The following is an 18,055-nucleotide window of genomic DNA, read 5'->3' as shown; positions in this document are numbered from 1 at the left end:
CACACCTATCATATCGTGTCTGAGCACATGGATTTAACCACTGGACTTGTATGGATTGCTTTTATGCTCACTTTAAGTGGATTTCGGAGTTCACAATTTTGGCACATTCACTTGCATTGTGAGGACCTACAGAGCAGAAATATTCTTCAAAATATCTTAAATTGTGTTTTGCAGAATAAAGAAAGTCATATACATCTGGGATGACATGAGGGTGAGTAAATCATGAGATAATTTTCATTTTTGGGTGACCTATCCCTTTAAAATAAATGCAATGAAAGTGCATGGTGACTGAATTTATTATTCATAATATATTACATTTACCTCTTTAATAGCCATACCTCAGATAATGTGCATAAGTATAAAGATCTTAAATGGCATGTAAAATATTTTGAGTTTTTGTTAAAACGTTGTAAAAGTTGTCTTTTCTATAAGCATATAGCCTCTAGATACAATTTGGCGCAAGAAGCCATGTGCAGGATAAGCTAAACATTGGCAAGTATAGTATAGTATAACTAATCCAAGTTAGTATAACAGTCAATTTCAACAATTATTAATCATTGCGATTTGTAACCATAGGCCAGGACATCAACACAAATAACGTTGGGAAGTCCGATTCTTTGAGCAACCGACGGTTCGTTTTAATAAACCGCTTAAAACACACACACACACACAAAACCAAGTTTCCGCGCAGTATTTTGTATTTCATTTTTGTAGTAAAAATGCTGCATAATAATAATAATAATAATAATAAATAATTATATATATATATATATATATATATATATATATATATATATATATATATATATATATATATATATATATATATTGGGCTACATCAAATGTTTATTGTTCCAACATAAGACTACATGACAATTGAGAAGATAATTGTAGTGTTCCCAGCAGTGAAAGTTCATTATTAATTCATATAAATACAATTAACAATATCGCTTCTCACTATTTTAATCCTAAACAATCGGTCGAATCATGATAGCTACACTGCGAATCATTTGGAGCGAGTAAATGAAAATGAACTGAATAACGATTTGCGAATTCAACATCACTAAACACAAACGTACAATTACTGGCTGGAGGTAGAAACGCTTACTATTGTAGCAGCTTTAATAATAAAGTATCTTTTCTTAACTATATGGGTTACATTATTGCACTATACTTTCTGCAGCGTGCACATGCTTGGTTACAAATGAAATTATTAATTTGTTTTATTAATGGTAAACAAACTTGTTTGTAACATGCGCCCCTCTCCAAGAATGGTACAGTCCTCGACTGTGGCTTTTTAGCATTTTTGCTACAAATCTGGCACTTGACGAGTAAACCGGTGTGCGAACACAGGGGGAGTCACCGATACCGTACAAACCTCATCAACAAAACGAATAAAAGCGAAAAAGTGAGGCGATTTGACGGCATTTTATGATCGAAAGCGTGTTATTTTACCCTCTGGTTTGTTTCTTGTCTTATTAAACCAGCGACCATGGCTTGTGGTGCGACGTTGAAGCGATCTATGGAGTTTGAGGCCCTTCTCAGCCCGCAGTCCCCCAAGCGGAGGAGGTGCAATCCTCTACCGGGGACTCCGACTACTCCTTCCCCACAGAGGTGCAGCCTTCACCCGCCAACAGAGAACCCAGGACACTCGATGTCGCCCCAGTCCATGGGCGGAGAACACCGGTTAACCCCAGGTGAGAAAAAGGCTTGATACTCCTCGTTTAACGTTGGTATTTTGACATGGAGGAGGGGATGGGGGGTTGTTTAGTCTCTGCTAACCAGCTAGTGGACATTTGAATTTCAGCAGTCCGTTAATTAAGTTATCCGTCAAGCTGCCTTGAATAATTATTCCTAATGTGTAAAGTTAGTTCTTAATAGAGGGCATGGTAGTGGTTGGGCAGTAGTTAATTATGCAGTTTGGATGAATAGCTATTTTGAGCCCGGCTATCTAGGTTGAAAGCGGCCGATAACACAGACTAGCTGCCTGACGTAGAGCTTCATTGAACTCCCATGGCTTAGTGTGAACACAGTCATCGACCATTACTGCCGAAAACAATACACATGACAATGTATTTTCTCTCCAAACGCCTGGCTCTAGCCTGGGTGGTTAACATTTGTCTCAGCATTGAGCGAGTTAGTTTATCAGCAGAATTGAACCAGTATGTCCAAACAAAGAGGAAAGGTGGGTATGTGCAGAGACTGCAAATGCCAAATTTGGTATAGTCGTGCCTTTGTGAAACCAAATGCCCCTATTGTTTTTAAAGGACAACCCTCATTAACATCCCCATTTAGGCTGTAGTCAGTTAAGGGATAGTTCACCCAAAAATGAAGATTCTCTGATTTACTTACCCTCATGTTATTCCAGATGTGTATGACTGACTGAATTCTGCAGAACACAAATTATGATTTTTAGAAGAATATTTCAGCTCTGTTGGTCCATACAATTCAAATGAATGGGTGCCAAAATGTTGATGCTCCAAAAAGCATATAAAGGCAGCACAAAAGTAATCCATATGACTCCAGTTTTTTAATCCATATCTTCATAAGTGATATGATGGGTGTGGGTGAGAAACAGATAAATAAATGTCATTTTTTTGCTAGAAATGCTTCTCCCTGCCCAGTAGGCGTCGATATGCACAAAGAATGTGAATCACCAAAAACACAAGAAGAAGAAGAAAGTTAAAGTGGAGATTGACTGAGCATGGAGGAGAATATCTAACTAGCCTTTCAATTCTGTATTTTTACTGATCCCAAACAAAATAAGCTCCCTGTAGTATTCGGAATATACCATAGACCTGAGCCCCTTGCTTGGGGGCACTTCCTGGTGGTTTGGGATTTTTAAATTCCCTCCTCAAAGCATCAATGGGGAAGTGAATTAGACACCTAATCTCTACACCCTCTTGCACCCCCCCCGCAATTCATCTCACACCTCCATTGTAGTGTAGTATTATCCCTCCCTGTTTTGTGGTTTTGGGCCATGAATCACTCCCCATTTTCTCTCAGGAAGCCACTGTGATTGATTGCTTGGTTTTTCCATATAAGGTTACAGTTGCTAAGTAACCTGTTGGACCCAGTCTCAGCATTTGGCTTCCTTCGCATTCACCTGTCATTCAAGGTGGCTGGTGTTGCTCGTATACTGTCAAAACCGTTCTGTCATGTTTTTTAGTTTGATTAGTGCCTGTCTGGATCAGAATCAGGATCTGCTGTCTCCATGGAGTTCCTTTAGTGTGATCCAGACCCTTATGACAAGACTGCTTAAAATTTCTTAGCGAGTGATTTAAGTCATATCTAGAGCGAACACTGGTGTATGGTTATGCTTGAGCCCCCACAACACCTCTTTACTGGACACAAAAAGCCTTGCTGTGTTTAAATAAATAAAAACCAATCAAACAAGAGCTGCATTGTAAACACAGGACATCTCTTCAGCAGTGAGGCCCTCTGTTAGGTTTGTAGCCACACAGCCAGCTTTGCTGGAATGCATTAGCATCAGGATCGAAAGCTGGCACCCCTTGAATTTTCCCCCTTTTTCTTCCTCTAGTTGAAGGCAGATGATAATAGAGGGAAAACCCAGAGATCTCCGCAAGAGATAAGTGATCCAGCCTCACTCAGATAGATAAGAGCTATCATCTAGTTTGCATGGTGGGACCAAAGTTTTTCTCTCCACCCTTGAAGCTTTAAATGAGCTACTTTTCAGAGTTTCATGACACTAGTCACTACTTCAAATACTTTGCTGTCTAATAGATTTAAATGACCAAAGGAGATAATTTTAAAGAGTTTAACCTTATAGTTCACGGAAGCCACAATACTGGTTCAAAATACTCTGGCTGCTGGTGTTGAAGATTAGGACTGGGGACTAAACCCAACCCAGTTTTTCAAGAAGAAGAGGCTCAAGAGGTTCCTGGTTGCATTGCTCCCCTCTGCATTGCAGTCCTGTCACCCAGATTCAGTTACCAGAAATAAGCCTGCCCACCACAAGGCCAAAAGAAATGAACCTGCATCTATATTCCCCTGCTCCATGGACCTTATTCATAGTAACAGCATCTTGAATTTTTTATGAAAAAAAGAAAGAAAAAAAAAAAGAGGCTGTGAGGAATATGTTGTACTGATCTATGAGTCAATGAGTTGTACTGTTGTTTAAAATGTTTTGGAACATTCCACTGACAATGTTGGAAAAAAAAAAAAAAACATATAATATATATACACATACACACACTGGCGGCCAAAAGTTTGGAATAATGTACAGATTTTGCTGTTTCGGAAGGAAATTGGTACTTTAATTCACCAAAGTGGCATTCAGCTGATCACAAAGTATAGTCAGGACATTACTGATGTAAAAAACCGCACCATCACTATTTGGAAAAAAGTCATTTTTGATCAAATCTAGACAGGCCCCATTTCCAGCAGCCATCACTCCAACACCTTATCCTTCAGTAATCATGCTAAATCGCTAATTTGGTACTAGAAAATCACTTGCCATTATATCAAACACTGCTGAAAGCTATTTGGTTCATTAAATGAAGCTTAACATTGTCTTTGTGTTTGTTTTTGAGTTGCCACAGTATGCAATAGACTTGGATGTCTTAAGGTCAATATTAGGTCAAAAATGGCAAAAAAGAAACAGCTTTCTCTAGAAACTCATCAGTCAATCATTGTTTTGAGGAATGAAGGCTATACAATGCTTTAAATTGCCAAAAAAACTGAAGATTTCATACAAAGGTGTACACTACAGTCTTCAAAGACAAAGGATAACTGGCTCTAACAAGGACAGAAAGAGATGTGGAAGGCCAGATGTACAACTAAACAAGAGGATAAGTACATCAGCTTCATTGAATTCTACCCGCTCAACACCAGTTTCATGTACAACAGTAAAGAGAAGACTCAGGGGTGCAGGCCTTATGGGAAGAATTGCAAAGAAAAAGACATTTTTGAAACAACAAAAAGAAAATGTTTGAGTGGGCAAAGAAACAGACTTTGGACAACAGATAATTGGAAAAGAGTGTTATGGATCTTAATCCCATTGAGCTTTTGTGGGCTCAGCTAGACTGTAAGGTGCGTGAGAAGTGCCCAACAAGACAGCCACAGCTATGGCAAGTGCTACAGGAAGCGTGGGGTGAAATGTCACCTGAGCATCTGGACAAACTGACAGCTAGAATGCCAAGGATCTGCAAAGGTGTCATTGCTGCACGTGGAGGATTTTTTGATGAGAGTTCTGACATTTTTTTCAAATTGTAATGGTAATTTTTCATGTTATTAATGTCCTGATTATACACTGTGATCAGTTGAATGCCACTTTGGTGAATAAAAGTATAAATTTCTTTCCATAAGACCAAATCTGTACATTATTCCAAACTTTTGGCCATGTGTGTGTCATATATATATTCCTAAAAATTTCAGTAGACAAAAACTAAAGAAAACGTAAGTTGTGGAAAATTAGATGTGATGTTGGAGCTTTAAACCAAGAACTAAAAACCAAATGTTTTAAATTTTTTGTTCCTGTTCCGGCATTCTGCTGCAGTTGGTAACTGGTTGGAATGAAATTAAAGAACGGTTAGTAGCATTTTTTTTTATTTTTTTTTTATGACAGTACTCTGTGCTACGGGTGGGTGATATACCAGTTTGTTTTACCAGGTCTTTCAAGGAAAAAAAGAGACCTGGGGTCTCATGTATAAAACTCTGCTTAGATTTCTTCCTAAAAGTGTGCATAAGCACAAATGTCAGATTTTGCGTATGCACAAAAAAAAATTCAGATTTGTAAAACCGTACGTACGCTAGAACCTGCGCATAGTTCCCTTAATAAATCCCAGCTAGTGGAAGATTGTGCATACATGCACGTGATTCATTCCCCACCCTGTCCCTCCCCACAATAACCATATATGGAATGTACAACACCTGTTTTTTACTATGCATATCCTCATCTGCATACAATTAGCATGCATTTCACAATCCAGACACGTGATTACTGCGTTTAACGGTACAAGAAACTGCATTATAAGAGATAAGACTGTAAATGTAACATGTTCCCGAAGGTTAGATGCTACACCATGAAGAAACATGATTTATTAAGATATTACCTTGTTTTCAAATAATATATCTTGAATATCCCTTGGCAAAATGTTTTTATCTTTGCAGACATAAATCTAACCTAAGCAATTTTGCTACTCAGAAAACCTTTTAAATTGTTTTAAGGGTGTTTTTATTGAGAAGTTAAATATTTAGTACTGGAACAAAATGAAAATTATTAAAATTCTTTGTGCAGCATTGTCTGATATCATCAGATTACTAAGATTTTATATTTGACTGGTATTTTATATTCAAAAAACAGCTGAATGGCAAATGTACTTTTCATAATGTTTTTATTATCCTAGAAAGGGGGTTTAATTGCGATGAGGGTCAGGATGAAGTGGAGCAGGCAGCACATTTGATGTGCATTTTATGTGCATTGTTGTACCTGTTTCCAGCTGTACAATACTGTTTCTGATGACATGTCTCTCCAATGGTCCATTCGACTACTGAATGTGTCCAGCAGTGCCTGTCTTATAGCTACTGTCCGTTTTACCGAGCCATATCATGTCAGTCAGAGTCAAGTGCGTATCATATTACAGATAATTTTTATTCAAATGCTGTCTCAGTACATGATTGTAATAGAACAGAAAATATATAAACTGCATACACAATGTTTATACATCAGACCCCTGGTCTGGAAAAACAAGCTCAAAATAATGGATTTGGATAATTATTTATTAAATGTTTGTATCACGTATCTGGATTAACTGTGCATGTATATGTAGTAATATAGCTGTCTAAAAGGTCTTCAGCATGTGTTATGCATTGAGATATATACATACATACACACACATACTGCTCTGTTTTGTTCCTATTGTTTCCCTTTTGCTTTTCTCCTGTTGTTTTTCTGCCTCTCGGGTATCTCCCTTTCACAGGATTGGACCAACCTTGATAACTCCCTACCTGTGATTGGTTTGGCCCAAGAGACCAGAAGTATAAATGAGTCAGCCCCCTCTACAGGAGTAACACTGCTCGATTTTTGGGACTTCCTGTTAAACCATTTGATACCTGTTAGACTGGAGTGCTTGCTGTGGTTTTTGCCTGATTCCTAGCGTGTCTGCTTGATTGTTTGTTTGCTCTGGGCTCCCTTGTTCATTGTTAGTGATACTGTAACTTTAATACATTTTGTAAGTAATTGTAAATATCTGTAGCTTAGCGACTTGGGAAGCTGTAGGGGGTGGGAGCTTTTATTTTTTTGCTAGTTAGGGAGTTAGGTTATTAATTGTATTTTACTTCTCTTTTCTTTTGTTAGGCAATTTAGTGTCTGTTGGGAGTTAGGTTGGTGTTTTGTTTGTTATTTTGGCCTTTTCTCACCCCTGAAGTTATTCCTACCCTGTGGATTTTGTAAATAAAAGGCATAAACTTTTCTTTTTTTTGTGGTTTCCCAAGTTTATGTTATGGCCTCACTCTAAACGAGGTCGTAACAGCATGTCACAGAAGGCTACATCCACAACGTTCATTAAGGCAAAGAAATGTGTGCAGCAGTTTCCTTCATAAAGCAAATGCTTATGTTCTTTTTGGGCAACAGGAAGTGGTGTAATTCAGAAAATGTACTGTGATAAACCATTTAGAATTTGGTTTCATGAAACAATTATCGGAACAAAATAAACCTGTTATTAACCGGTTACCAACATTTATGCCTTTGACACCGGAACAATTGAAAGTGACTTTGTTCACATTTTCAGTTATGTTCTGCAAAAAAATTTTTTCATTCCTTTGAATGTTTTCTGACCCTGCTTTTAACGCTTTACTGCACATTTCTTTGAAGAGATTGTAAGCCTATCCCTCAGAGTCTTGTTTTCATTCCCATTAAAAAATAAAAATAAAATAAAAATCTCAAATGTGGTGCTGCTGTGATTTAAGGTTTATTAGTGTTGGAGTTGGCTGTATTGACTCGTGAGTGACATTGTCAGTGAAGTATTGTGGCAATAAAACTGAAGTGAAACTTATTTCTACACCCTCTTTACTCAATTGTCATGGGACTGGTGCTGAAAGCAGGATATCCTCTGTGGAACCTGTGCATTGTGTATTGCTGAACTAATGCCAGTGATTATTGTGGGCAAGTCAAGTTATTTTCTCCACCTCAGTGTTATTTAGAAAAGATGATAAAATATTGAGCTGTTTATTGGCAAAGATGGTGTCCCCCCCCCCCAAAAAAAAACATTTCCCTATCTTTATCAGTTGTAATCATTTGGCCCCACAGAGCAGATCTTCCAGAATATTCGGCAGGAGTACAGCCGCTATCAGAGGCGACGGCAATTAGAAGGGGCCATCAACCAGACTGAGCCTTGCAGCTCCAATGATGTCCAGAGCTCCAGCCCTGCCCTCACCTCTCCCAGCTCCCCCACAGGTCAGTCCACTCAAAAAACTAATGCCCACTGCACTGGTGTGCTCAAACTATTGCTCAGCCATTCTTTATTAACTGTTGTGGTGTTCAGTTCAACCCAAAAAGTGTGAAAATATGCAGAATTGGGCAGTTATGTCAGAGAGTGTGAAATTAAAAGTGCAATCACAGTCTTAAAAAGGTTGTTTCTCAATAGAAGTGATTTATCATGGGATTGAAATGCACCCAATGACAGTGAATAGAATAAGTGATATGTGACAATGAGAAGAAGCCACTCTTCATGCCTGTTCAGCACTTACTACAGTTGTGAGCACATATTTTAATTGTGGCTTATTGCTAACATTAATCATTTACTGATCCGTTAGGATGCACACCAAAGTAACATGATCAAGAATGGGTATTTCAGAGTTGTGTGTCGATGTTTGTAGGTGCCTCATCATTGAAGAAGGATCAGCCATTGTTCACACTGAGGCAGGTTGGCTATTTGTGTGAACGTCTTATCAAAGATCATGAGGAGAAGATCCGTGAAGAGTACGAACAGATTTTGAACACAAAGCTTGCAGGTACAACACAAGGCATGTTCCACACAATTCAAAGACTGCTGCCCAGTTCATTTCTAATTTTCAATAAAAACCCAGAATATTCTGGGTTCAATACAAGTTAATCTCATTCGACAGCATTTGTGGCATAATGTTGATTACCACAAAAATTAATATTGACTTGCCCAACTTTTTCTTTACCCTCAACTGGCAGACCCATCTGAGGGACTCCACTTTGTCCCTCAGGTGGGTCTGCCAGTTAAGAGGTAAAAAAAAAAAAAAAAAAAAAGCACAAATCTGGGTTACAGTGAGGCACTTACAATGGAAGTTAATGGGGCCAATCCATAAACATTAAAATACTCAAGTAAAGCCACAAGACGTAAACAACATGCATGTTAACATGATTTTAGTGTGATAAAATCACTTGCTAATCTTTTCTGTGTAAAGTTGTATTAAATTTTACAACTTTGTTGCTGTGACGACGTAAAGCTGTATTCCCTATAATTCTCGTAAACGACAATTTAAAACACTTTACAGCTCAAATGATACACGTTTTAACAGAAGAATTAATGGAAGTGCTTTTATAAAATTATACATTTCACATCTCTGCCTTTTAAACCCTCCAAAAATTGTCCCTGTTCACTTCCACTGTAACGGATCCGACGCGTCTTGGACATCCTTGAATTTTGCAATGCCGTTTTCCAGTCATGTTAGAAAAGTACCTAAATATTCTGGAAAGTAATTACAGTTGAAGTCAGAAGTTTACATACACTTAGGTTGAAGTCATTTAAAAAAAAAATTGTTAACCACTCCACAGATTTAATATTAGCAAACTATAGTTTTGGCAAGTCATTTAGGACAGTGGTTATTAACTGATTTTGCTTCGGGACCCAGATTTTACATTGGAAGTCAAGTGGCGACTCACTTTAGTAAAAATGTAAACCTGTATTTAATGTATCCTGGCTCGCATTTCCTTTTATCTGGCATAGTTTTGATCATGGTTTTCAAGTATAAGGGCATGCATCAAGTGGTGTTATTTTTGTTGTTGATGTAAACAACAAAAGCTACAGGAATTTTTCTCTCCCCCTTTTAAAAATTTAAGAGCATATTTACTTATAGGCTATGAGCCCATTATTATCCCGTTTGTTTCCTAATTTTAAATAACATTCGAACAGAACATACATACAGTTGTGGCCAAAAATTTTGGCACCCTTGGTAAATATGAGCAAAGAAGTCTGTGAAAAATGTCTTTATTGTTTATCCTTTTGATTTTTCGTTCAAAATATTCACAAAAATCTAACCTTTAATTGAAGTAAACTAATTGAAAGGGGGGAAAAATCTCTTAAATATTGTTCTCCAATACACGTTTGCCACAATTATTGGCACCCCTAGAAATTCTTATGAGTAAAATATATCTGAAGTATATTGCCATTCATATTTTACAATTTTAGTACACCTGGGTGACAAGGAACATGAAATTGTTCAGCCATGACTTCCTGTTTCACAGGGGTATAAATATGAGGTAACACACAAGCAAAATTCCCTTAGTCATCTATCACAATGGGTAAGATCAAAGAATAAGACCAAAGAATAAAGTTATGATGCAGCAAAAGGTTGTTGAGCTTCACAAAATTGGAAGTGGCTATAAGAAAATAGCTAAATTATTGAAAATACCAATTTCCACTATCATGGCAATAATTAAGAAGTGCTAATCAACTGGAGATGTTACGAATCGGCCTGAAAGAGGACATGTGTCTATATTGTTTCCACGCATGGTGAGGAGGATGGTTCGAGTGACCAAAAATTCTCCAAGGATCACAGCTGGAGAATTGCAGGAATTAGTTGGGTCTTGGGGTCAGAAAGTCTCAAACTATATTCAGACATCACCTACTTCACAACAAGTTGTTTGGGAGGGTTTGAAGGAAGAAGCCTCTGCTCTCATCCAACAACAAACTCAAGCGTCTTCAGTTTGCCAGACACTACTAGAACTTCAAATGGGACCGTGTTTTATGGTCAGACGAAACAAAAATATAGTTTTTTGGTATTAAACACCAGAGATGAGTTTGGTGCACACAGAGAGGTAGCCATATGGAAACGTACCTCATGCCCACGGTTAAATATGGTGGTGGATCTTCAATGTTGTGGGGCTGTGTTTATGCCAGAGGTCCTGGACATCTTGTTCGGATACATGGCATCATGGATTCTATCAAATACCAGCAGATAAAATATTAAAACCTGATTGCCTCTGTCAGAAAGCTTAAAATGGGCTGTGGTTGGATATTCCAGCAGCACAATAATCCAAAACACACATCAAAATATCTGCCATGGCCATCCCAGTCCCTTGACCTAATCCCATAGAAAACCTGTGTGGTGAACTGAAGTGGATAGTCCACCAGCCTGGACCTCTGAATTTGAAGGATCTGGAGAGATTCTGTATGGAGGAATGGTCTCGGATCACTTGCCATGTGCTCTCCAACCTCATTAGGCATTATAGGAGAAGACTCAGAGCTGTTATCTTGGCAAAGGGAGGTTGCACAAAGTATTGAATAAAAGGGTGCCAATAATTGTGCCACATGTATATTTGACAAAAATATAAGTTTGTGTTGTGTTTGGAATTGTTTGATATCTATTTGAGGATAGATTTTTGTGAATATTTTGAATGAAAAACCAAAAGGTTAAACAATAAGGATTTATTTTTCACAGCCTTCTTTTCTCATATTTACCAAGGGTCCCAATATTTTTGGCCACCACTGTATTACACAGGAGGAAAGGCTCCTCATTACCATGGTTAGGTCAATGTAGCTAGTCTGAAATAATAGTAATAATAATAATATAGTATTAATGAAAAAAATATATAAGCCGAAACACATTTTGAAACTTTAACTACAACTGCAAATGTTGATATAAAAATAAGGTCCTATAGATATACCTATAGTTTCTTATGAAACAATCTATAACATTTTTTTCAAAATAGAACTTTTACTCATGTAAAATCGTGAAACTTTGTAAAGGTGATGTGTAAAAAAGTTTTTTGCATTTATTTTTTTTGCGTATAGCAAAGTGTTGCTCTTTTCCTCTTCAGTGCTGTTTGGCATGTCAGGGCTGCCTCTTTGATGGCTTTGCCTTGACTTTCTCCATAACGCTTTAAACTAGAAAAGTCTCACTAGAATTCAAATGGGTCACATCAGTTTTGAGGTCTGCACGTCGCAATATTGAGGGAAGCCTTGTTGCACATGCGCGTCGGAGAGCAGAGCATATCATTAGCTCGAGCTCGTACCGTTACACTCGCGCGAAAGCTTTAATCGCACTGCAAAAATATTGCAGTGCAGATGAGAAGCCTTTAACTGAATGTGAGATTATCATTAAATCTCTTCATTAAACATTATATTATCATTAAATAATCTCTATCACTTGGGCGGCCGCCAAAAAATCTTCAATGGGAGAACCATGGCATTGTTCTTTCCCTGCTGTCCACGACCCAGTCCGAATAGACCTGCGACCCACCAGTTGAGAAACACTGGTTTAGGACATCTGCTTTGTGCATGAGACAAGACATTTTTCCAACAATTGTTTACAGACAGATTGTTTCACTTTTAATTGACTATATCACAATTCCAGTGGGTCAGAAGGTAGACAGGTATCTATCTCCACAGTAAAACGAGTCCTATATCGACATAACCTGAAAGGCTGCTCAGCAAGGAAGAAGCCAGTGCTCCAAAACCTCCATAAAAAAGCCAGACTGCAGTTTGCACGTGCACATGGGGACAAAGATCTTTTTTTTTTTTTTGGAGAAATGTCCTCTGGTCTGATGAAACAAAAATTGAACTTTTTGGCCATAATGACCATCGTTTTGTTTGGAGGAAAAAGGGCGAGGCTTGCAAGTCGAAGAACACGATCCCAACCGTGAAGCATGGGTATGACAGCATCATGTTGTGGGTGTGCTTTGCTGCAGGAGGGACTGGTGCACTTCACAAAATAGATGGCATCATGAGGAATTAAATTATGTGGATATACTGAAGCAACATCTCAAGACATCAGCCAGGAAGTTAAAGCTCGGTCGCAAATGGGTCTTCCAAATGGACAATGACCCCATGCATACCTCCAAAGCTGTGGCAAAATGGCTTAAGGACAACAAAGTCAAAGTATTGGAGTGGCCAACACAAAGCCCTGGCCTCAATCTGATAGAAAATTTGTGGTCAGAACTGAAAAAGCATGTGCGAGCAAAGAGGCCTACAAACCTGACTGTTACACCAGTTCTGTCTGGAGGAATGGGCCAAAATTCCAGCAACTTATTGTGAGAAGCTTGTGGAAGGCTACCCAAAATGTTTGACTCAAGTTAAACAATTTAAAGGCAATGCTACCAAATACTAACAAATTGTATGTAAACTTCTGACCCACTGGGAATGTGATGAAAGAAATAAAAGCTGAAATAAATCATTCTCTATACTATTATTCTGACATTTCACATTCTTAAAATAATGATCCTAACTGACCTAATACAGGGAATGTTTTCTACGATTAAATGTCAGGAATTGTGTAAAACTGAGTTTAAATGTATTTGGTTAAGGTGTATGTAAACTTCTGACTTCAACTGTATTTGTCCAGGAAAATATTTTAGTATTATAAAACTGCTTGATTGTGTTGCTGACAAGGTGTCTGCTGTCATCTCTTCTTTGTTCCGACGGAATAGTTAAAGTACTGATGCATTGGTGCAAAATGTTTTTTTTCTTTTCGTTCCAACATTGTTGTAGTGTCGAAAACATTTGAGTTTAGACAATGAAGACTGCCGGCCCGCAGATGTTTTTGAAAATGAGTTCACACCCCGAGGTGGTATTGTGGTGATATGGCCTTTACACCTCTGGATGTTAATTATTTTCTGCAAGTCAACGATCAGAGACCGCTTATACTACAGTCACCACATGTAGGGCCCTATGATTTCCTCGATGCGGAAAAAAATAGAATACAGTCATATAAATTGCATTAGCTATAAAATGTGTAATGTCATGGAATTTTGCATATTTGGATAAATTATTGTTTGAATCACAATTAATCAAATTAAAATCACAATATGTCCTAGTGTGATTATTAAATAGTGCGATTTAAATAAATACAATCTGCATATGCTGCACACTTCAAAATGAATGTGTGAAGCCAGGTGTTCATACACTGAAAACAAGCATCATGAAGTGTGTGTGTGTGTGTGTGTGTGTTAGATGACGCTGAGCACTCTGAAGCACACGGCACATACAGACTATATATTTATTCAATGAAATCACAGCTTTTTGGGGTTAATAATCACAGTGGGCCATGAAGCAAACAGCCTATCCGGAGGTGAGACACTACCGCCAAAACACACAGAAACGCCAAAATAAAAGCTTGAATTAAATAGAGAATCAGAATCAGCTTTATTGCCAAGTATGCTTACACATACTAGGAATTTGTCTTGGTTAGCGGAGCTTCCAGTGCACAACAATACAAAACAGCAACAAGACATAGATGATAATAATAAAGTAAATTGAATAAAAAAAATAAAATAAAAGTTGAATAGAAAGTAAAGTGTATATATAGAATACACAATAAGACATTATGTATAATATACATACATATATACATACATACACATACGTAGTGCAAAAATAAATACAAATTTGTTATATACAGTGCAAGGGAATGTAATGGCAGAAGAGGTTGGATGTGTTGGATAAATATAAAGACTAGGCTGTGAATTGCACATAATTATTGCTGAGGGAATATATCCTGTGGGGAAAAAACTTCGTGTGACTGACGGTTCTGGTGCTCGGAGCTCTGAAGCGTTGGCCAGAAGGCAACAGTTAAAAAATGTAGTGGGCAGGGTGAGTGGGGTCCAGAGTGATTTTTCCAGCCTTTGTCCTTACTCTGGAAGTGTATAGTTCTTGAAGGGAGGGCAGGGGGCAACCAATAATCCTCTCAGCAGTCCGAACTGTTCTTTGTAGTCTTCTGATATCCGATTTCATAGCTGAACTAAACCAGACCGTTACTGAAGTGCAGAGGACAAACTCAATGACTGCTGAGTAGAACTGTATCAGCAGCACCTGTGGCAAGTTGAACTTCCTCAACTGGCGAAGGAAGTACAACCTCTGCTGGGCCTTTTTCACAATGGAGTCAATGTGGGTCTCCCACTTCAGGTCCTGTGAGATGGTAGTGCCCAGGAACCTGAATGACTCCACTGCTGCCACAGTGCTGTTTAGAATGGTGAGGGGGGTCAGTGTTGGGGTGTTCCTCCTAAAGTCCACAATCATCTCCACCTTTTTGAGCGTGTTCAGCTCCAAGTTGTTTTGACTGCATCAGACAGCCAGCTGTTTAACCTCCCTTCTGTATGCAGACTCATCGTCATCTCGGATGAGGCCGATGACTGTGGTGTCGTCTGCAAACCTCAGGAGCTTGACAGGGGTCCTAGGCGATGCAGTCATTGGTGTAGAGGGAGAAGAGTAGTGGAGAGAGCACACATCCCTGGGGGGCACCAGTGCTGATTGTACAGGTGCTGGAAGTGAATTTCCCCTGTCTCACAAGCTGCTGCCTCTCCGTCAGAAAGCTGGTAATCCACTGACAGATAGACGTGGGAACAGAGTGCTGGTGTAGTTTAGTCTGGAGTATAGCTGGGATGATGGTGTTGAAACCCGAACTGAAGTCCACAAAAAGGATCCTTGCATATGTCCCTGGTCTGTTCAGATGTTGCAGGATATGATGCAATCCCATGTTGACTGCATCTTCCACAGACATGTTTGCTCTTATCAAATCGAAGGGGATCTAGAAAGGGTCCAGTGATGTCCTTCAGGTGGGTCAACACCAGTCTCTCAAATTATTTCATGACTATAGACATTAGGGCAACAGGTCTGTAGTCATTAATTCCTGTGATTTTTGGTTTCTTTGGGACAGGAATGATGATTGAGCATTTGAAGCAGCATGGCACTTCACACTGCTCCAGTGATCTATTGAAAATCAGTGTGAAGATGGGGGCCAGCTGGTTAGCACAGGATCTAAGACACGTGGGTGAAACGCTCTCTGGGCCCTGTGCTTTCCTTGTCTTTTGTTTTCGGAAGACATGGCACACCTCCTCTTCACAGATCTTAAGTGCAGGTTGAGTAGCAGGAGGGGGGAGGAGGGGGTTGCAGGATGTGTTTGTGTGAAGTGAAGGTCAGAGCGGGTGTGGGGTGTGAGATTGGGGCTTTCAAATCTACAGTAGAACACATTCAGGTCGTCAGTCAGTTGTTGGTCCACCACAGGGTTGGGGGCAGGAGTCCTGTAATTCGTAAGTTGTTTCATGCCACTCCACACTGTTGCAGGGTCATTAGCTAAAAACTTGTTTTTCAGCTTCTCAGAGTATCTTCTTTTAGCCACTCTGATTTCCTTATTCAGTGTGTTCTTGGCCCGATTGTACAACACTTTATACCCACCTCTGTAAGCATCCTCTTTGGCCTGACGAAGTTGCCTGAGTTCTGCTAACGTTGTTGAACGTTAAATAAGTCCTAGTAGGAATGCATATATCTTCACAGAAACTGATATATGATGTCACAGTATCTGTGAGCTCATCCAGGTCGGTGGCTGTAGCCTCAAAAACACTTGTGCAGTCAAAACAGGCTTGTAGTTCCAACTCTGCTTCACTGGTCCATCTCTTTACAGTCTTTACTACAGGCTTAGCTGATTTTAGTTTCTGTCTGTAGTTTGGAAGAAGATGAACCAGACAGTGATCAGAGAGTCCCAAAGCTGCTCTAGAGACAGAGCAATATGCATCTTTTATTGTTGTGTAGCAATGATCCAGTATATTTCTGTCTCTGGTTGGGCCTGTAATGTGCTGTTTGTATTTGGGCAGTTCACGTGTGAGGTTTGCTTTAAAATCCCCAAGAATAATAATAACCGAGTCTGGGTATTGTTGTTCCGTGTCTGTGATCTGAGCAGCCAGCTGTTGCAGGCCTCACTTTAACCAATATTTTTACTTTTGTTTTTTAAAAAGAACAGGAGGAACGAGTCAATTGTATTATTATTTAATTAACTGTTTTGATATTCAAGATTATTCCACAAATGCTGCAGATTGAGCTGAATTTGTACATAACCCAGGTTATTCCTGTAGTATCCCATTCTTGATTTTTTTTTTTATTATTATTTATTTATTTTCTTTTTTTATATGTTGCATTCAGTCAGGGATGTGCAACCCATTGGATAGTTTATGATAATATTGTAGTTTGATGCTTCTATAAATAGTGTAACAGGTTTTTTTCACATTCTGATCTCAGGTTTACTAATGGTTTACTGTCACATATGTCCTGTCATTTATACAGCTGAAAATTTGGACTGTTTATAATGCACTGTTTTTCTTTTCTTTCTAAGAACAATACGAGTCCTTTGTGAAATTCACACAGGACCAGATTATGCGAAGATATGGCGCCAGGCCCGCAAGCTGTAAGTATCTTAACTTTCCCTGTCAGCAGTTCTCTCATTAAAGATTTATTTGATCCAGTGTAAAAAATAATTTTACCAATACACCATCTTTGTCCAAATGCCTGCTGATAATTTGTCTTTTTGCATTTGCAGATGTGTCTTGAACATTATATATGGTACTAGCCACCCCTCAGCAACTGGTTGCTATAGAACCAGCCCCCTTCATTTCACTTGAATTTTCCTTCTTTTACTTTTGAATCTTTTTTTTTTTTCTTAAAAAAAAAAAAAATTATAATAATGCTTTGGTGCCATGGTATATCCACATTTAACTCATTTCTATTGCTGAACTGTTACTGATGGCACAACACCAAACATGCACATCTAGATGCATTCTAAGAAAGTTTAAGCTCTTCGAAAATTTTTGGGAAAAGATGTCAAACTATCGCTGTAAAAGCTTGGCTGATGTGATCATCTCTGTATAATGTAATGTGACTGACCTGCAGCAGATATTCCAGACTCTCCCTCTTTCCTTAAGTCTAACTTTTAACTCTCCATAAACATTTTTTTCTTTTTTTGAAAAATAAAAGACCTGTAAGTCAACCATCTGACTGATTTTCTTTCTTACAATTACTTTGTAAATAATAAAGTTGTATAGATTTGTGTTGAGTATCAATGTCCATTGTACTGACAG

The 18,055-nt window shown here is 38.5% G+C and overlaps 1 protein-coding gene across 1 annotated transcript; it reads left to right on the top strand.

Moving 5' to 3' along the window:
- The first annotated feature begins 1,331 nt into the window (after positions 1-1,331).
- Positions 1,332-17,962, top strand: LOC127453342 (akirin-1-like). The gene is made up of 5 exons (XM_051719676.1): positions 1,332-1,697; positions 8,270-8,416; positions 8,839-8,973; positions 17,314-17,385; positions 17,518-17,962. Exons 1-5 carry the CDS (start codon positions 1,493-1,495, stop codon positions 17,526-17,528), a joined length of 570 nt encoding a protein of 189 aa, XP_051575636.1. The 5' UTR covers positions 1,332-1,492; the 3' UTR covers positions 17,529-17,962.
- The last annotated feature ends 93 nt before the right edge of the window (positions 17,963-18,055 follow it).

The sequence above is a fragment of the Myxocyprinus asiaticus genome, chromosome 15 (genome assembly GCF_019703515.2).
Source record: "Myxocyprinus asiaticus isolate MX2 ecotype Aquarium Trade chromosome 15, UBuf_Myxa_2, whole genome shotgun sequence".
Classification (NCBI taxonomy): domain Eukaryota; kingdom Metazoa; phylum Chordata; class Actinopteri; order Cypriniformes; family Catostomidae; genus Myxocyprinus; species Myxocyprinus asiaticus.
This window is presented reverse-complemented; position numbering and strand designations above follow the sequence as displayed.

Excerpts from the sequence above, each read along its gene's own strand:
- LOC127453342 (XM_051719676.1), top strand. The coding sequence starts at position 1,493 with ATGGCTTGTGGTGCGACGTTGAAGCGATCTATGGAGTTTGAGGCCCTT. Across the intron at positions 8,417-8,838 it reads CTCTCCCAGCTCCCCCACAG|GTGCCTCATCATTGAAGAAG; the intron begins GTCAGTCCACTC and ends CGATGTTTGTAG. Across the intron at positions 8,974-17,313 it reads TTTGAACACAAAGCTTGCAG|AACAATACGAGTCCTTTGTG; the intron begins GTACAACACAAG and ends TTTCTTTCTAAG.